Source organism: Melopsittacus undulatus, chromosome 10 (genome assembly GCF_012275295.1).
Source record: "Melopsittacus undulatus isolate bMelUnd1 chromosome 10, bMelUnd1.mat.Z, whole genome shotgun sequence".
NCBI lineage: Eukaryota > Metazoa > Chordata > Aves > Psittaciformes > Psittaculidae > Melopsittacus > Melopsittacus undulatus.
In genome coordinates, this window is record NC_047536.1 from 6,860,446 (window position 1) to 6,882,133 (window position 21,688).

Genomic DNA, 21,688 nt, shown 5'->3' on the forward strand with positions numbered 1-21,688 from the left:
GGATTCAGATAGCTGCAAGCCTGGATTTCAATTTACATTCCAAAGGATGAATCCTGACTACATTGCACAGCAGGGTGAGGGCAGAGAATGGGAGGAGATTTTCTCTTTTTGTTTTCTTTTCCTGTTTTTAAAGAGTAACGTGTATGTCTCTGTGTGAATGTGCTTGATATCAAACACCTTGATTTCCTGTGGGAGCAGGGAGGAGAGAACTGGAATTAGTTTATGTTTGTGTGAAATGACAACCCATCTGATGAAACTCCTGCAAAATGAGATGAATCATTGCAGCCATCCAAGCAAATGAAATTTCTTTATATATGACGTGACTTTCTGTCCCACAGTTCTAAATTGTGTTTGGTCCTTGGCCACTCATTCCACTTGAAATGCTGTTTTCTCAGTTCATTTGACAGAATGTGTTCCGTTTCTCATTAGTGTCTAATTATAGAGGAAAGAATGTAATGTCACTAGACAGTAATTAAAATCTTTTACTGTTGTTCCCACCTTCCCTTTGAATCCACAGAGACAAGATTCACCCTAAGAATTTCTTGCTGCTGAAAAATATCAGTATATGAAAATGTAGTGAGGGATTGAAGGGAAATTTAGGTGTGTTTGTTTCTGAGGTTCTAGCAATGAATACTGGAAGGTCAGAGGGAAGATGGACATTACTGACCCTGTATATTTACATATGATGTCTTTTTTTTTGTATTTTGGGACATAATTACAAACAACTGTTCTTTTTTTTGTTTGTTTTTGATGGCAGCTAAGCTACTACACTGGCATTAGCAAATACAGGACTTTTACTGTGCAGGATTAGTGTTCAGATGTGGCAGCAGCATGATGTAATTGGTTGCAACTGCTGTGAGTGAACCATTATGCTCCACTGTGTAAATAATCTGCAAATTATACAACCTTCTGCTCCCTTTCTCACTACTTTCCCCTCCTGCTTAGGAAGCATCAGCCCAGGATGAAAGCTCAGCATCTCATCTCTGAATCATTAGGAATGGTTAGGTTTCTAAATAACCTGTTTGATTTATTGTGGTAGAAAATTGGAACAGAGATGAGAAAATGTGAGAATGACCAAAATCCCAAGTAACATGAAGAAGCAGAGACCCACAATTGTGAGATAACACAACCAATTGTGATGCTGCTCTGTTAGAAGTCTTGCTGTGCCTGAAACAGTTGGATATCCTGTGTCCTTTGCCCTTTTGGTTGTCTGACTGTTACCTGAATACCTAAGAAAAAGCTGTCTGCTTCAAAATAAGTATGCACCTCTAGCTAAGAGCTCCATGCATGTTTAAAGCAATGACTTTATTAATTACTAATATTTGACCTATTATCATTATAATAATGAAGATTTTGAGATATGGTGAAATCACCAATGTGAGCAAATAAGAAGCATGTTTTATGATATTTCATTCATTTCAAGGTATTCAGATGGTACAATCACTTCCTAGCAACACCCAACCTTGTCTGCTTTTACATATAGGGAGAATAGGGAAGAAGTGGTTTCCATACTTCACAGCATGAAGTTCTGGTACTTTAGATCAAACACATTATGAGGATGATGAAATGGCATGGAATAAAAATTATCAAACCTATGTACATTTTAGCATGTTGAAATTTTCAGCAGTTTGCGTCATTAAAAAGCACCAAATGGTGTATGGTTTTGTTTTACAAAGGTGGTAAAGCATAACCTTTGAACTATATCATGGGCCTACCTATTGGGACTTCCTAGAGAACTGTGCAAAGGATTTGTGTGAAAAGGGAGTGCGGGCATCTCCAGGGGTAATGACATAAATGTAAGATGCAAAAATGGGAATTGAGCTGAAGGTGACACTTTGAGGCCTAGGTTAAAAAATGGTGACATGAAGTAGCTGAAATAAAAAAAGTAGAAAGCAAATGGTCAGTCAAAAGGGACAGACAACTCGCAAAGGGAGTCAGATCTTAGGTGGGACAATTATCTCTATGGTGTGATCTCAGCTAACTTGATATAAGACATCAGGCTCTGCTTGTGGCCAGTGGCTGAGTCTGTGGGCAGAACTGGCTGAACAGGAGACCTACATGCCTTCTATGTACTCTACTGCGGGCTTTCAGAAGTGGCTGAGTGTTAGGTACAGGCTTAGACAGAGAATGCCATAACAGAACAAAAGAAAGTAATACTTTTGGCCTAAATAGCAATAGTGTTACAGACATGTTAGAAAACTCCCTTGAAATCAGTACTGTTTAATGAGCTTTGTGCATGTCCTGTTTGCTGAAATGACTGGACAGGGCTCATGCAGTTCATAAACCACTATTTCTAGGATTTGCTTTTACATCTCTATAAATTGTCTTGCATGGCAAAGGTCATTCTGAAATTCCTTTGAAAGCCTTCCATTCTGAGAGAAGAGGAATTTGAGGATACGGTACATTTAATCTTTGATCTTGATGTTTCCAGTTATTTTCAGAGCCAGGAGACAGTATTACAAAGCCTGAGGCTGCAATAAAACTTTATGTTTCCTTCTACTTCCTCTCCAGAGGAGAGAAAGCATGACTGCATAGAGGCAATGTTCTGCAAGGGAGCTACAGATTTCACAGATGCATTCTGTCTGAACCCCCCAGCAGAAGAAATATTTATACAAGTACCACTTGAACCAGCTCTCACTTCCACTAAATGCACAGGGAGATAACTGGAAAGACAGCACCATAAACAAAGAGCCTGAGGGATGCTGGGAGGAATACAACATGCCTGATTGCTTGACTTCCAGCACTAGTTGGTTGGTTGGTTTTTTTTTAGAACTTCAATTCAATTTATTTTTGGCTTCTTTTTAATATTTTATAAGATTTCATCAGTGAATAGTTAGTTTTAAACCCCCAGGAAACCAATCTAAGTAACCAAGAAAAGACTGAAATTCAACCGGGTATGAGATCCTGGAAGGCAAAACATCAAGAAGCAAAAGTAATACAGAGCAAACTCAACTTTCTTCAGAGTTTAGTTCAGAAACCGAATGCTATGGGCTTCAGAGAGCAAAGAAGCTCAGTAATAAAAGATTACTTTGAGCACAAGAATGTAACAAAGATGGAAAGTAAACTGTCTTATTGGAAAACAATATAGTCAAAAATATCTCAAAGGAGTGTAGATTATTGATTAGGACACTTGAAGCACCAAGCAAGATAGGGTCTAGGAGCAGCTCTCTCACTGGACAGCTGTAGGACAATTATTTCTCTTCTCTAAACCCATCTTTCCTCCTGTGGAGGTTCTCTGGAATGTGCACATTGTGTTTCAGCAACATCTGGCAGATTTTGCTCTAAACTTCTGTGAAATATTTAATGGAAGTGCATGAAAAAAAAAATAATATTTTACTTAATTATGTAATATTATGACTTAACGTTTATACTTATGTAAGAATTGTTCTGTGTCTTCTCACCCAAAAGAAAACTTGAAAGTGTTTGATTATTATTATTCTGTTTCTGATGATATTAAAAATTACCAAGGTAGATATGGTCATGCAAATAAGCAAAATAAAATAAACTCACTAATGCTCCTATTTAAAATCAGAGCCTATCATCAGTGCTATAAAGATTAGCTTGAAATTTTCTGCATTTTTTCAAAATTTTTTTTTTTCTTAAAATACAAGAAACAAGGAAACATAACCCAGTTTTGTCACATTCATGTCTTGTCATGTTCTTGGGATTGCCAGAAAAGAAACAGGCTGTATGCTTTGAAATTTTTTTTTATACAACATGGAAACAAAGTGACACCTAAAGATGACACGAAAATTCAGAAAGCAGAATTTTGGGAAAGAATAAAGATCTCGTACATTGGGGCTTACAAAATACAAAAGTATTAAAGGTAACGTACATGGAAGGTGGATTATTTCATTGCCATCTAGGATTGGATCCCTGCACCTCTCAGTGAAAAATCTGTCTATATTCAGGATCTGGCTAAGCACTAGATTAGATGGGTTCTTGAGTGATTATGGTAATTTTGAATATCCTGATACTCCTGATTCTGACAGGATACCCTGATGTAGTTGAAGGTAAACAAATCATTAATTTTGTAGTTAATTAAAATGTAAGTGCGTGAACCAGGTAGTGATTATGTCATTGAGAGAGACAGTCCACAGTTTTCAGTTCCTTTTATCAATGACAGATAGAGCTGGCAGCAGTACACAAGTACATTTTAAATTTCCGTTATTTGCCTCTGTTGGATGTTGACTTAAAATGAAATTACTTGGCAAAAGATAATTCTGTTGCTTAAAAATTCATGATTTTATCATAAAGGCTTTCAGTGTCAAAAAGCTTGCAGAATTCTGCAGGGAATACTCCCAGTCAGCTTTCCACTCTACTTGTTGACGTATTAAGTTCTTCAGAAACCTGTTGTTTACCCAGATACAGTCAGGAAGAGAGTATGTTCACACGCCTTGCTAAAATGAGTTCTAACGCTAACATCATGTTCAAGATTTACCAGTACTTGTGCAGGAATTCCAGTGCTTATCTTAGTATTCATCTGCATTATAAGATAAACATGTAAATTGTTACACGAGGAAGAGTTGCTCTTCCTGTGATGTGTATCATAGCAGAGTAAGCCCAGTCTGGACTGGTTGGAATAGCAGTGAGAGAATGAATGGGACTCAAAATTAATCAGTTTTTTAATCTGAAATTTGTCAGGAATCCTGAAAAATATGCTGTGCTTGGTTGTTACAGAGGTCGGCATTGCTCAAAAAACAACTTTTCTTTAGTTTGCATGGTCTATTCAAGGCTTGGGGAGAACAGCCTTTTCTGTCGCAGTGAACATATATCTGTTGCCTATCCTCTTTCTGAGCAGTATGTGCTGTCTTGCACAAGTACATTCTCTCCCACATGAGCGGTACTTGTCTCCATGCAAATAGCTATATTGCAGCAGATTACTCCTGTTACATCTTTCATGTACATGTATGTGTTTCAGGAAGGTATGTATCTGCTTTGAGATAGTTAGTCACTACTAGGGTTTAGAGCTTAATAAAAGAACGCTTATTTATGTAATATACATGATGCAAAGTCATATATTACATACAGCCATACATACGTGACTTTTAAAATGCTTTTAAAATAACATAACTCCTACACACAAAAGCTTAGAATGATTTTCATTAGAAGAATCTGGATCTGTATTTAGGCTCACTTATTTGAGAATAACTTTTATTGTCGACACTTTGTAAAAGTCTAATATGTATTAGAACAAGTCTTTATAACATGTAAGCAAGCCACTTACCTCTAAAAACTCTTTTTCTAATGAGAAATGTGGAAGAATTTCAGAGACATTTAGTTCCATATTCTAAAGTAGATAAATCCATTATATTGCTGTAAAATATTGCCAGATTAGCTAGAAGAGAGCTAAAGAGTTCACACATATGACTATTATAACTAAAATATCTGAATCATCTTTCTGGGGTTTTTATAACTGCTTAAGTCAATTTTAAATAAAAATATCAGAAATATATTTGTTTTCCGATTCAAGACATTCCTCTGGAAACAGCTATTGTAGGACTAATGTTTGATAGGTAGCCAATATATCCATCCTCCTGCTATCAGTCTCCCTGAGGAAAATTCCTGCTCTGTGTGCAGATTCCAAATTGTTTCTGGTTTCATAAGGATTTTGTCTTGCAGAAACCAGGTGCAAAATTCCAGCAATGTGCAAATTAATCTTGTTCACAATCACAGCTAACATGTAACAGCAGAAACATCCGCTGGTAAAAGTAGGTGTTGCGAAATAGTCTAAGGTGTGATTGGAGAGGAAATGAAAAGGAAAAAACTAGCTTTAATAGAACAGTTATTTATATGCTAAGAAAAAAGATGGCAAATGTTCTTGAGTGTATTTTTAATCTCTTGAGCTTTCTAGGAGGATATTGTTGACATTGGGTATAAAGTAAAATTGCTGGAGTAAAGAAAAAAGCTGTCAAAACCCAGATTCTCTTTAGCTATTAGAAGAGGTGGGAAATTATTTTTAAAATCCTAGAACAAGAAGAAATAAAAGGCACTGAAGCAGAAGGAAATAGGTTATGGTTACAGTAGTAAATACAGAGGTAAAAAAAAAAGTATCAGAAGTAGTGAAACAGGGAGACAAACTATGAAAAATGCCAAAAAATGAGATGATGTTCTAAAACTATACTTACTGCCAAGAGCAAGACAGGCCATAGGCCTGCATGCAACAGGCCTGAAGGGAAGAATTAGAGATGAAGAAGATGCTTAGTTTGAAAATCATGTCTCAGAGACAGCTATGAGTCATGAATAATTTATAACCACTATTGCTATTTGAAGTGAAACAGATCAAGCTTAGGATGTAAAAAAATTCTTTAAAGACGACAGATACCATCTTGAAGTTTTCGTTACCAGCTTCACAGGAATAAAGGTAAAGCTTCTAGATGTATGTAATCACCTTAGTCCAAATCCTACAGGGTATTTAAATGGTTTGACCTTTTCAAGAGGAAACCTTTGAAGAACTGTTTCTGAAATAGACATATTCAGGATAACATTCACAACTACTACAAAACAGGTTCCCCTGAGAGTCTCCATTCCATGTTGCAGTGTGAATATCATCACATCGTATGTTTTCAGGCCAGGAAGTGCAACCTCTTAATCTTTCCTTAAAAGTGAGGTTATAACACTGTGAATCCCATGGGCTGGGTCTTTTTAAGGCTTTCTTCTTTTAGCATTTGAAAAAAGTTATGTCCTGCAAAGGTTTTAAAAGTGAACTGGCAATTCTGCATCTGAAATACTGTGTGGCATACAGAGAAGTATGGAGTTTGTGGCATACAGAGAAGTTTGGAGTCCTGCAGAACCGTGGAGTGTACCCTCCACATTGGTAATGTAAAGTGAAGTCATTGGAAGTTAGATCTTTGTAAGGTCTCCTACATTGGTTTTTAGAAGTTCAGGTGCTCTGTTTGTAACTCCATGGAGAGATAAGGCTGCAACTGGTGTTAGGCCCCAGAAAAGGTTAGGATGCTTTTTGTATTTATCTGTGAAGGTTGCTACCATAAAAAACTTTAGGTTTGAGATGACAGGTTGGATGCAGAAATGAAGCAATGGTCATCTGTATCTTTCAGGAGCAGCTTGTTATAGTGATTCCCTATGAGACAAAGTTAGTTATGACGTTAGGTCAGATGCCATGAGACAAGGATACTCAAAATCCAAGAGGCAAAGCAATAAAATTGCAAGCAATAACTTCTCACATGCAACAAAACAATGCTTGCTTCGAAGGGGCTCATAGTTTTCAGGAAAGGATGTGGATATGGAAATGCCATTGCATTTCCTTCAAGAAATCAACATTCCCATCATGAAATGCAGCACTGCTCCTCCACTGTGTGGTGCCTCCTGCCTGGTCCAGGTCTGCTCGCCTCATTTCCCAGCAAGTGCTTTGCCATTCATATGCAAATACTGCAGGTGGAAGAGAAGGGGTAGCCAAAGCCAAGAAAGAATTTAAAATACTTCAGTGGAGTGAAAAAGAGAAGTTGGAGGTTTGCTTTTTGTCATGACTTTTAGTTTTCACTGTGGAAATGACAGCAGTGTTCTCAAATTGCATCCCAGCAGTTCCCAGCTAGATAAATTTTAAACAATTTATCATTTCTAGAGGTAGAATAAGTTCAAAAGAAGATGATTGATGGTAGGTTTTGAAAAATACATGTTTTACTGATTTACTTTCCTCCCTTTTCTTGATCCTAACAACTATGAGAACACCTTTTTAGGCAAAGTGAATGTTTGAAAATATGAACACAAGTGTAAACAAAGCTCTTTTAAGCATCTCTCAATGGGAACCAATCTATTTGTTGTTTAGTCGTATTACTATGAGCAAGCAATCGTGATCTTGGATTAAAATTCCATTATCATGGAAATTATATCTAGAAGAAAAAAAAAAAGGTTGTATATCCAGAGCAAGAGAATGATAAAATTAGAGTTTTGCCATAGAAAAAAAAAATATATTCTTCACTGTCTTTTTCTGCAAGGCTTCTTTTTCCTTTAAATATGTTTTTATATTGTATTTTAAGATTTGTGCACGGGGGTGGTACCTGTGGTACAGCATTCAGACAGGCATAGTAACAATTATCATATGTTTATCTTTGATTTTAACTAGTACGGGTGGAATAAACCTCCTTCATTTAACTAGCTTAGTCTTTTTGGCTCTGAATATGAAGGACTAGCTTGGGCTGATTTTTTTCATTTTCAGAGGTGCTGGAGTAGTATATCACTTCAAGAACATTTATATGTAAAATATTTGTTCTCAAGTCTGATAGAGAATCCTCATGCAGAAGTTCAGTCTATGATAGAAAATTACTCTCTCTAATTGCACACAACAAATCCAAACTGTTTATCTGAACTATGCATATAATAATTGGCATTTTTTGACCTAAATATCTTGGGCTGTGCACATCCTAGATTCTTTCAGTTGTTTACTCATTTCAGTTTCATTCTCAATATTCTTATTGTGATATTTTGGCTCATAGAGCTTGAGTCCCATCCAGAGACTGGAATTACAATGACATGTGAAATGTAATTAAAAATGAAACCAATACTGAATTGCTCTTTTCTTTTTTTAATATATATATATATATATATATATATATATATAAACCACAAAATTGGTACTGGTATAGCTTTTGTTAAAATTTAGAGAAGCATATTGCTTTTTATCCTCTTCCTCTAAGGGAAAGGGTTTATTACCTTAGGTCCTTCTTGCTTGTAATTTGTAGTGCTCCCCTATTGCATTCCACAACATCAGCCACCCCTTACACTTTTCCTCCCAAGAAAGGTTAAGCCATGAATTTGGTTCATGTTAGACTCTAGAGAAATGTCTTGGAGAACACCTGCAATGAATGCTTCAGCTGTTGAAAAAGCTTCAGTTGGCATTTGCATGTTCATTAGACAGCAAGGAATCCTGCCATGCATCTATGAGATGCAAAGCTATAAGAAATCAGCCCCTCTGCTCACAGAACTATTATTTTTTTTAATTTTCCCTAGAAAAATATCTCTCATCACACCAGGAACCAAAAATCCATTATAAACTTTAAAGGATGTGGCACTAGGAATGAGGTGGGCCAGAAAGAGATAAGAGGTGGAGATTTCTTCCTTCCCAACTCATCCAAACCTAGTTATACAGTTTTTGACAATTACTATTTAAAAAAAATAATAAAAGTAATTTCTTTTCTTCATATTCAATAATATTATTACAGGATGACTAGAAATGTTGACAGTTATTCAAGAACTCTTATTTCATAGCTCAAATCCTTAGCAGTAGAGCAAATATAGCTGAAGTGACAGCATGCTGTCATGAACTGCCCCGGTTATTGCTACTGCACTTGCACAACTAAAGTTAAGATATGCAGTTCCAAGGCATTGCTGTTTCACTTTATGATTTTGCAGCTGGATCAAGCTAATAGCTCTGTTCCAGACCAGTAGTTTGGTACAGTGATATAAGAAAGGAATTTTTGGTGAACTACAAGTGTGGTTGGAAGTATTCCAACTTGTTTTAGTTTCTTTTTAAATAAATGTTATTGAGAAAGAGCAGAAAACCATCCAAGAAATCACTATTAATTCTTTATTGCCTGCTTATTTTGTATTTTGCATAACTAGAGAAGGGATGTTAAGTAAGGTGAAATAGTTGTTGATGTCAGTAATTTGAATGGGCAGGGTATGAATTCATTTTAGGATTTTTGGAAGGGGGTAAGGGAAGAGAGGTTTTTGGGGGGTTTAGCCTATGGACTCGGAAAACAGAAGCAACTTGTATGATTATGTTACCTACATAATATGACTCTACTTCCTCTTCAAACTCTTATTCTCAAGATTAAAAGAAAAGCAGTTGAGCTACAGTCAGCAAGAACACATTATTTGCAATAGTGTTTTGACCTTTTTTTTTTTTATTCATAGAGCTATATACAAGAAAGAACAAATTGCAATTTGTTGATTAGTTTCATGATCATGTCTAGTCAGTGGCATTGACACACATGAAGGGTGTGGTGGCATGTTGGTAAGTTTCCTTATGTAGGGCACGATGCAAGAAAGTATTATTACATAAATTTTATCCTGAAGCTCCTTAACCTTAATTATGCAGTCTTCTTGAGAGTAACAAAGAACTCACTTAATAGACTCTATCACTTTCTGAGGTAAGTGGCATATTTATAGCTTCTATGGTATACATGAAAATGAGGATGATTATGCCTTGATGAAAAAGGTGATGTTAAAACACATTCTATTTACAATTAGGAATTTATTATAAGAATAAAAATGAGGGAGTTGATGTTTGTGAAACATTAATGACAAATATTTGAACATTACTCCCATGCTTAACATTGCGCCACTACATTCCTCTGTGAGAATGAGTTCTCAGCATTATAGGATGGTTTCATGGAACTGTAGATAACACATTTAAAAATGTAGGCAGAACTTTCTGTAGTTACAAGGTGCTGCGGAGAGTTTTAGAAATTTTTACATACTGTAGACATTTTCATTTAACACCGTAGTCTATTTTTCATTTCTCCTGTTCTATTTGATACAAAAAAAATAAAAATCAAAGCTTACTGATAAGATCTCTTTAAACTTAGTGATGTTAAATTGGTTGCATTTGCATTTTTCATGGGATATTTGGCTGGATTTGGGTATTATTAGCTCCCACCAATGCCGCCTGACTCAGATACTCCTGTTATGCAGACATGTATGACTTGCTTCCACTCAGCCTTTCAATTACATCTATTGAAATACAGTGACAACATCCCCCAACAAACCAGCATCTTATCTCAGTAGGTTACTAAAAATGCTGTGTAATGACATGAGATTGAGAAGACAGAAATTGCATTTGCAAACTGAGGAGATTTAACTGTGTAGGAACAGCCTTAGAGGCATATGTTTATTATTTAGGATATATATGTGTCCCAGCGAAATACAAACTTATTTCAAAGGAACTACCCCTGCACTATACAGATCCTGATCATTAAGCTATCAACTTCAAGCATCCTCAAGAAACTTATTTTTCTCCACTGAAAGAGCAGGAAGATGATGAGTAATGTAAGACCAAGGGAAAACAAAAACTCTGAAAGAAATTAGCTTAAAATCATTGCACTACAAATGTGGGTTAACACAAAAAGGTTCTAGAAATGAAACAGTGAGGAATGTTGTGCTATGCTGTGCTCTGCTGTGCTGAGCAATGAACAGGTTGCACAGATTACCTTAGGACTCTGTACCTGTAAGGCTGAAGTGTTCAGGAACCCTCCAATTTATCACAGGATTGCTTAATGTTAAATTATTTAAACAGCACAATAAATAATGTATTTATTTAAATTGAGACTTTAAACATACTTAATCACTATGAAGAAAAATCTTTAAAAAATGCTTAATATTCAGAGTTTTTTGAATGCTAAAATCATTATGAATACGCATTATTCTTTAAGCCACTGTGTCCAATCCTTTGAATCAAAGATCTTGCCACAGTTCGTTGTAAATAGGCCTAGCTCCAGTGGCAAAGAGTGGAATTACAGGGACTTTTCTTTAGTGATATTGTGGCAGTTTCTGTGAAAATCAGTCAGTAGATGGAGAATCATTATTTCGTTACCAAACAGGACTTAAGAAAGAGAGTGGGGATGTTAATATACTTTGTGTCTCAAAGAGTCATCAGTACTCGTGAAAATATATTCATAGGAGCATTAGGGGCGCCACAAAAAATTTGTATGCTACTTATTTATAGGAAAAGTCTTAAGAGATAGAATCACTCTGTTAGTCTGCTGATTTTTATCCTAAAAACATTCAAAATTATGGTTTTTGTTTATTCTTAAATAATTGAAATTATCTGAAAGACCTAATTATTTTATTGATATGAAATGAATAAATATTATTCCTTAAAGCCACTGTTGCCTTATATCCACAAAACCATATTTACTACAAAACCAAGCCTTTAATATATGTGCTTCTGCAATTACCCTGCATTAGGTTCAGTGCAAATGCTTGTGAGATTCCACATTATCCTTTATTCTTCAATTACTTGTACATTAATCCTTTTTATCTTTACCTGACCTTTCTAAAGCTCAGTTTAAACTACAGCAAGCTATGCTTTCAGATATGGCAAAGCTACAGAAAGACAAACTCAGGAAAATAAATTTGACCCTCAAGAGTGTCTGTTCAATTGGGAAGATTCTTGAGAGTCCCAATGGATTGAGAGAGGTTTCAGGCCCCAACAACACTTTTCTTCAGGGCCAGTCATGATTTCACTTTGGTGGGCTGACTCAGTTGACATTGAGTCTGGGAAAGACTGAGAGTAAAAAAAGGCTGAATTACAGTCACTGGACTTTTAAACAAGCCTTTAACTCCTCTCAAAAGATACAATATTCAAAGGGCCTTTCAACTCCTTTTGTTTAGTTAGAGGCAGGTGAATTTGAACGCCTAAACCTGTAGCTATACAGATACAAACCTGAACATAAAAGTTAAATTCTTTCAATCTCAAAGAACTTCAAACATACTAGTTTCACAGGAATAGTGGGGTTTTATCCCCTCCCTATTAAACCATACTGATCTCACCCATCACTGTAAAAGAGATAGTGAAGTTGAAGAACTTTTATTCTCTGGATGTGTTTTGCATTAACCCCAAAGTCAAGCTTTGTCACTACTGCCATGGCTTGGCAGTTTTCACTGCTTACATCAAGCTCTTTACAAGGAGTCTAACAGCACCTAACAACATTATGGAAGTGCAACTACACTTACCACATAAACTGGAAAGTTCTTTTTTAGTGCTTATAACTGAGCATGGGGCAGAAAAACAGGTCAAAACTAGCTATTAATTACATTTATTATTTGGATCCATGGACTTTCTTTTTGGATATGTTGTTTGTGTTAAATTCTTTGCTCCTTGGCCTGTACTGTTAAGGTGGCACGAATTTTCCTATTAGTCTGCTGTCACAGGAATGGGCCCATAGAGATTTCAAAACCAACCATAGATCAGATGTTGAAAAGAGTCATTTGGGTGAATAAAGGAAGTGGGAAGGCAGCTGTGCAGGTTTTCTCTCTCTTGCCTGCAACTCATTGTCTGGTTTCTCGGGAAACTTTCAGCTTGTCCCTGCCATCTTCTCTGCCTCACAGGGATTATATAAGGATAAATGTTTTTTGCAGTTCTGGAAACATGTACGTACTTTTGTAGATCTTGGATGTCTGCATGACAGGGTGGAACCAAAAAGCCTGCTTGCTGATTTAGTTCATTTATGCAGTCATGTGAATTCATCTATAAAGATGCATTTGCCACACAATTAACCAACTTGGATGAGAAAGCGTAGAGTATACAATAGGTATGGGAGGGACAGAATTGTACTACAACTTTACTCTTTAAAGACATAATCCTGAAATGCAGACTAATTATTTTCAGTGAACAAACTTTTCAACAGTTACAATTTTAGCAAACTTGCATTGTTATGGTTTGATGAATGATTGCACAGATATTCATATCTGGGTTGAGAAAATATTGTTATTCATATTCCATAAATGTGTTTTATTCATTATCCTTCAAAAAATGCACGAGTAAGTTACCTTAGCCTGGTTGTATTCCCTGACAGCAATATCAAACTATTGTAAACTACAACCATAACAAAAATTCTTCTATTGCTTACAGAATTGTGAGCCTGCATAATGGTAGTATATGAAACTTAAATAACTAAGCCCTCCTGTATTTTCTTTCAAATAATGGTGTGTTGGATACAGTAATGTTAAACTCTGACTTATGTGAGTTAAAATAATGGAGAGTTTAAAAGGGGGTGAAAGAATAATTTATAAGCAAAATTACTCCCTAATGCTCTCTTTCTGGACAGGTGACAAGAATGTTTATGTTGAGAGTGATATTTTAAAGTATAGCTGTTCAGATATTTTAAGGTTATCTTAAGGTGTTTGCTGAGAGCTGAGAATTTCTTTTGAAACAGCAAACATAAAAATAGGCCTTTCAGTTCATTGTGTTTGCCTACTGCTTAAATGTTTCACAATCCTACAGAGACAGTATTCTTTTAGCAAGTTTGTTTAAGGTAATAATTTAATATAGCTTTACAAAAAAACAAGAATATTGAGATAAGTTCTCTTGTAAACTGTGAAGACAATACGCAGAATAATTTAATACTAGGCTGGGCTTTCTGACTTAAAGTTTATGTCATCATTTGCTCCTCTTCATAGTGGATACAAAGTATGTTTAAATTTTGCCAAAAGCAAAATGCTGGTACTAGTACTGTTATGTACCTATTCACTAGATTAAAATCTTCGGACAGGGAAAGTTTTCAATTCTCAGGGGGAACTCCCTAACAATGCCATAGGCTATAATCAGCTCATGCTAGCACCTAGAGCTGTGTATGAGGATGTCAGGGATTTCTAGTCACACTGGCAATCTGCCTGTGGCCATTTTTTAATGTCAGGCCTATTTCCCAACACAGATCTTTAAATATAGTGGCACCTGTCACATCATGCTTTGACTTAATAGAGAAGCATAGGGAGAAGATTTCTGAGGCTTTTGAGCATTATGGAACCTCGGGGGACTGCACACCTTCCAACAGTCCAGTTAGTTACAATACAGCATTAACACATAGAAGTCTGCGAATACATCCGCCTCCACAAAACAGTAGCTTTGATCACATTTTCCTGCAGAAACCAGACCTGGATCTATTTATGTGATTTACTAGATGCACAGGAACATAAATATTTAATTGCCAATTTGACACTATTTATCAGTTATGAGCAATACAATCTCTGCTGCACAGTTCCGATTAGCTCCATAAAACACAGAACAGGAAGAAAATAAAAAGGAATTTACAGATATTGGCTTACTAGTTGCATGGATCCTATGTAGCTTGTTGAATAGTTATTTATTGATTAGTTTTATAGTGCCTTTGTAGCTAATTAAAAATTCAGGACAGGCTGTGTGAATAAGAAATAGGCAATGTCATGTCTAAAAATGGAACTACCCAGTTAAAAAAATGAACTGGGAATATCAGAAGCTCCATCTGTCCTGAATAATTACACGTTCACAAAATGGTTTGCATAGTATGGTACTATATACATGCAAAAACAGTGGAATAGGGAGTAAAAATGCAGTCTGTGCAGTAATTTTGTGAAATTCATGGGAACTTCTTGATGGACAGAGTTTCAAGATCAAAGGTAGTCCTTTACTCCTGATCTGAGGTATGATTTAATAAGAAATTTGACTTCAAGGTTTCTGCAGTCTCCCTAAATATTATGTGGCAGTGCTGATTATTTTTATGGTTTAAACCCAGGGTGTTTGTTTTAATTCTTTAATAATCACCAATTATATTTTCTTCCAGACTGGTTCCATGCTTCCAAATGTTTTCATAGGGAACGTTTTCTAAACCCTTTACTTATTATACTCTCCTGCACTCCTCTGTCTTTCTTAAAATGTTGCCCTTAAAAGTGAACTTCTTTAATAAACCATTTGACATCAGATTTTCAGAGTAGGACAGTGGATTTTTCTCCCTAATTTACACACAACACTGATTAATGCATCCCAGAAAAGTTGGATTTGGGTTTGTTTGGGGTGTTTTGCAACAGTATCACATTCTCTGTCCATGGGTACTTATGGACTACTACAGTCCCCAGAATTTTTTACACAACTGATGATCTGTTTATATTTGTGCTCTTGCTTCCTACAATCTTTTCCTCTTTATTTGAAGTAACTAATTAAAAATTTTGGATTTTTCATATTTTCCTGTTCCCAAAGTACAACATGTCTTGGCTAGGCATTAACTACTAATCCAGTGGGATTTTGTAAATCTGATAGTTTTTTTTACAAAGACTACTCATAGCAGCATCCATCCAAATTTTAGGAGCTGGCAAAAAATCTCTAGAATATGCCATTAATTCATCCCTCTTTTATTTGAGAACCTCACTATCATTCAGTGGATGGGGCCTTTTACTAAGAGCAGAAAGGTCACACAAGAGAATTAGTAGCTTCTTAATAAATGACTGGTATGGACTGTTTGAGCAGAGATTAGAGACATACTTAATAATAAATAATAAGGGAAGAGCAGCAGATAAAAGTAGTTACTTCAGCAAGTTCCTCAAATCTTATGAAGCTTACACTCAAACAGTCCTTGTCATTCTCTGCCCATAACTCAGCCCAGATCTCAAATGTACTTTAATATTCTCATGCTATGGCATGACAGGAAAAAAGGTAACAGAGATTGTAATAACTAAATCTCAGCCATGCTTCCTGATTCTCTTCTCTCCTCCAATCACGAAGTAAGCATAGCTCTCAAAGACTAGTATATGTTAGTCACTGGAGGGCATGAAGCTGAAAACAAGAATTTTTGAAATGGATTAAATGAATATATGAAAAGTTAACTCCAGTTTCAAATGACTTAACACTATTCTCAAGCTCTGTCTGTAGCTGTTCAATCTCATATTCTCTAATTCCCCTTTCTTGTGTTTAGGTTTCTCTGTTTTCTGTTGTCATCTAAATTTACTTTTGGGGAAGACTTTTGGAAGTATAGTCCTCTTTCCAACATCTTGTGAATCTTCCCATTGCCTCCTCCACTGTACCTTGGCTCACTGGCATTTAGTCATTTATTGGTACCTAAATCCTATTATACACAGCACTGCAATTAGTTGCGTGAAGTCTCAATAGCAATATAGGCATTCAAACATTTAACTTGTGCACTCAGGCGTCACATCAGTTGCTAATGAATTTGTAAGCTTGGAACTTTTTTCTTTCCTTTTGGGAAACTGTTGAAAATGTGTACATGTAAGAGAGTAATAATAGGTAGAGTATGGGTCTGGCTGAGGAATAGTGGACTTAATGCAGTTCTCAGCATGCTAATAAGGCACTTAAGTAGAACAATAAACACTCTTTAGGCTCTGCCAGCTTTAGCAAAATATTTGTAGTAGACAGACCAGATTTGTGAGAATCCCTATTTTGTTGTGGTTGTTTTTTCCCCACTTTCTAATTATTCAGATACTGCACCTAAATAAAAATCAAATCCAATTTTCTGCATACGTATGGTCATAAAAACAAAAGGAGCAAGGGGAATCAAACATAAGATAACTGCAGTCAAAGAAATGTATACACAAGACATTTCCCCAAGGTTGTATACTCAGCATGTCTTTGAAAGCAGCTCAGGAAGCTGAGTAGCTTTCACAAGCATTTCTTAGGAATCTAATGATGGTTGGAGTGACTCTTTGCTGCTTCAAAGTGCATGCTAGTTGCTAGTTACTTTTTCTTAAGGCAAATTAAAAGGGTTGGTTTGTGTCATCAGATTAAAAACTAATGATGCAACATAATGGTAATACTCCAGGTGAGCACTGGGAACTTGAATGGCTGAAATAAGAAAAGGTTTTCTTTGCATGGGAAAGTATATTTTTACTTTCTGTGTTTTACTGTTTATTTCCCAGTGTGTGCTTTTGGTTCACCAGTGCAAACTGTCCTGAATCAGTGGATCTGTAGCTTGTAGTATGTTAAGATTTTATTGCTTTCTACCTTCAGCCCAAAAAGAAGAAAGTTTGTTGGAGAATGGCTTAAGCAGAAAAGAAAAGAAAAAAAGCAAATAAAAGAAACTTGAATTAAGGCTGAAATAAAGTTAGTTTTCAACCTGAGCACATTGAGACCTTTGGCCACACTAGGGCACACTGCTGCCTTTTGTGCTTTGCCTATTCAGGGGCAGTCTGAGGTGAGATATATCGCTGTTTATATTTCTGCTTTAAGAGCAATTCCACCAAGCCATGTGTAACGACAGTTATTAGCAGTTACAGCTCGCACACACACTGCTCTCTTCTCTTTTGCACCTTTATTTTTTTTTTCCAGGGAAAATGAAAAAGGTCAAATGCTTTTTTGAGCAACTGACTAAATATCTTCCTCAGCTAAAATGGCAGAAGTTGCCATAAGGCAAATGTGGCTACAGCTGGGAGGCTTCATTCCATTTTTGCCCTTCTCCTAAGACTAGACATGTCATTTTTGCTTAATATCCTGTGATTCCGGAGCTGGAACTTGAATTCATTCTCAACCCTTTTGTTTGCACCCCTGTGTAATTCACATGTTTCTCTCCACTGTAGTATATCTCACTTTCCTTTTGAATAGAATAGTGCTGACCTTTTGGAAATAAAATGGATGGGGATATTTCTTGATATTTCTTAAGATATTGCTTAAGTCTGAATTAACACAGATGTCTGAATTTAAATCAATATATATATACCAGAAAAAGAAAATAACGTAAAAATCAAAAGCAATCAGAAAAGAAAACTGCTTTCATTTCACTGATGTTTTTGAAAGGGAGAAGCCAAAGACAAGGTATATCATGCACATACAATATTAGTATTTCCTCTTTGCATCCTTTCTCATATGCACTGATTTTCTTTCCACTGAGAGATAAAACAATATATATGTCTAGAAGTATGTATTTCCCTGCTTAGTTAGTAGTGTTAAAAATCACTATTTTTATTAAATGTTGAGTACTTGCTCATTTATCGATTTAAATCCCATTACTTGTTTCCAAGGAGACAGAAGTATGCAGGAAAATCGTCTGAGAGTGATTTGTAAGGCTGCTCTCTTTAATGAGAGTTGAATGTGCCCTGTTTTGAGGAACAAAATAAACTTGGAGCTGCTGTAGTAAAGAGGTTGGGACTTTGTATTTTATTTCTGTGCAGACCTACTTTCTGCAACTAGAAGCTGGAAGGGGGTTGTAAAATATTCAAATCAGTATCACGTTCTCATTTAGTGGCTCAGCTGTGTTGTTTTCTACACTGAAACAGGAAAGGAAGTTCCCTTGCCTACACACACCTTGTAGTAGTAGCTTTCTTCTGACAGTTTTAGGTATTACTTGGGGGACAAGAATGGACAGTAAACAACTTATTTTTCTTCCTGGGTAGTGTTCTTCAGAAATACTAAACCTGGATGGTTCCATAGGTATTAAAAAGCCTATAATTGTTCAGTGAAGTGATAATGTTAACTCATAAACTTCTAAATCTCTTTTTTCTTTCTGTTAATGAAATCCAAAATTAATTTAAACATAAGCAGATCAGTTGTCTTACCTGAAGTAGTTTTCACCACCTCAGTTGTATTTCTTAATCCTGTAAAGGAGAACTGGTAAAGCCTCCAGGATCTGGTGTCCCCCACCTCCACAGAGCTGCGCTTCCATTGGTAAATGATCTCTTCCCTTGGGTAGCCATCTTATTGCAATGGAAAATACAGAATGCTTTGGTTTATAGTCATTGCTAGGGTTATGGTGCACTTTGGGGAGTAAAAACACTACTTTCCAATTCTGGAAAAAGCTAGAGAAGCTTATTGCAAGTAAATTATAGATATGTTTTTCTCGAGTTACTTAAAATGTAACATTAAAAGGCACTACTATTTTATTTATATATAAATCAAAATAGCGCTTGAGATAATCTTTTCTACTTTTGTGGACCTAGTAAGATGCAATTTTGCCCATCCTTCAATTATGGCCAAAAAGTCTGCAGCTGGGTCAGGAATTCATACCTTGACCTGTTTGAAAAATGTCAAACTTTTGACTCAAACTATTGCAATAGTAAAACACTCATATGAAGAAAGAAAACCACAGGCCATGAGACTGATTCTGATACTAAATATTTTTACTGTTATGCTAAGTTACTATCATAAATGAATCACATGTGGTCCAGAAATTATATAATTTTCTATGTAGCTTTCGTCAGTTGTATTTGTGAACATATATGATACATACACTTGAAAATAAGGTCAAAATAAAACCGAAAACCATTGGTCTATGTCTAGTTAAGAACATAATTCTCACTGACTCCTAGTATGTAAATATAAATAATATAAATTTATAATAAGTTGTTCACAGTGGGTAAAATAAGGTATATTTCTAAACATGTTACTTACAGCTTGAAAATTCCAAGGGGCAGGAATGGGCATCCATTGGGAAGTTGTGTAACTGTAGCTGACACTCAGCATCAATTGTCAGCCTGAGGAGAAAGAGATCAGGATATACAGAATGCACTTGCGAAGTTTGTCGTGAAAGCTGCATTGTGGCAAGCAAAACAAGATGCAAAACAATACATTTAAAGCAAAAATAAACCATTGATAGATATATATTAATTTGGATATTCCAAGTCCAGGAAAACATCATGATTACTGATAAGCAGTGTTTGATTTTTGTTACATAGGCCCTAATAATCTACTTTTTGGACTGTGTATTAGAATAAGGTACTAAAGTTCTGTTCCTATTCATCTCAAATAGCAGCATTACTCATGACTAACAAATCCATAAGTAAATATACAGGTCATCTCACAAGCAGTGACAAATCTCTGTGTCACAACATGCCATAATGTACCAGGGAAATGTATCTTACGTGATAAAAATTCTATTTTAGAAATGATGGATGAGAGTCTAAATTTAGACATCTGCATCCAAGACAGCCATCTAGACTACATTGACAGCTAGTGGAAAGGTGCTCTGAGGATGTACTTAATTTCATTCCAAAATAAGATATTTAAATCAGAAGAAGAAGGTACCGGGAAGTGTTTCTCTCCACTGAATATCAGGAGCACCTCCATGATAACTCAGGTGGTGTACGTGATCAAGTAGAGATATGTACTTTTAGAAATCCAAAATTAGATGAGATAGTATCCCTTCATGGGCCACCTAAAAAGTCTAGCATTTTTCATTCACTCCCTTAATTGTTGCTAGACTGTACATAGCTCCAGCCCTGCCATGATCTGCATGGTACTTGCACTTTGGAAAGGATGGAAGACGTGGGATGAGAGAGGGGAAAAGGTAAAGGAGAAAAAAAAACCCAATTTTGTTGGCTTGGAGCAAATGTCCACCAGGATCCCCAGGTCAGATTTGACTCCAGATGAATTTTGGCTTCTCTAACCCTGTCCCTCAGTGCTTGGTCAGCAGTTCTGTTTTCTTCCTGGGTCACCCTGTCCCTGCTTCCACCTCTACATTTTCTTTCCACATCTGCTAACTTTGCTTCATTTCCTTCTGGTCAGGATGGATTGTTCTTGAGCTTCGGGGGGAATGATTGAAAAAAATCAACCAGCTCTTCTAGAGCCCTTTTCTGTCCAGGACAGAATCCTAGATCTCTGCTGATACTATCAAATCTGACTTCTGGATTAATCCAGGTTGAATCCTTACTGGTGCTTGCCTGACTCACTAGAACTAAGTATGTATTAATAACAGATAACCGTTTCCGTCTGATATATTTTTTTCTAATGAGAGAAACTGAGGGGGTTGAAGAGAAAGGTAATGAAATTCAAAGAAACAGTAGTGTAGCTATGTCCAAATCTAACATTTCAAAAGCAGACGTAGGATCTTCTTTATCAGACTGACTTTGATTTGCACTGGTTTTCAAATCAAATAGTTCTCTTATCTCTTCTGGAGATGCAATGTGTAATGAATCTAAAATAACTATGAAATAAAACTCGTTTTTGTAATTCAGACAGTTGCAGCAATAAAAGGTTGTCTTAACCAAAGCTTCAGATCTGTTCATTAAAATTATGATGGGTATACTTTTCCTCAAAACTTAATTCTTGGCACCCAGTGCAGCAAAAGTGGAAAAAACAGTAGAAAAAATGCAGTCTGGAAGTCAGATGGCCTTATGTCTCACAGCTTCAGTTCTGTACTGTGATTTAGAATTATCAATTCTCTTGAACAAATGCTGTTCTTACCTACATTTTACATAGTTCTAAATACTGTATTACATGTCAGAAAAAGTAAAAAACTCACTTAGGATTTTCACA

General features: G+C 36.0%; 1 protein-coding gene across 6 annotated transcripts in view; it reads right to left on the reverse strand.

The window, feature by feature from the left end:
* Positions 1-21,688, reverse strand: part of GABRG2 (gamma-aminobutyric acid type A receptor subunit gamma2) — a 64,729-nt gene that overhangs the window by 14,942 nt on the left and 28,099 nt on the right. For all 6 annotated transcript variants that reach the window (XM_005144966.3, XM_034066755.1, XM_034066751.1 and 3 more), the window contains 2 exons: positions 19,826-19,908; positions 18,994-19,131 (listed from right to left, as the gene is read on the reverse strand). In XM_005144966.3, the coding sequence (XP_005145023.1) occupies positions 18,994-19,131; positions 19,826-19,908 (221 nt within the window). The remainder of the gene's footprint in view (positions 1-18,993; positions 19,132-19,825; positions 19,909-21,688) is intronic.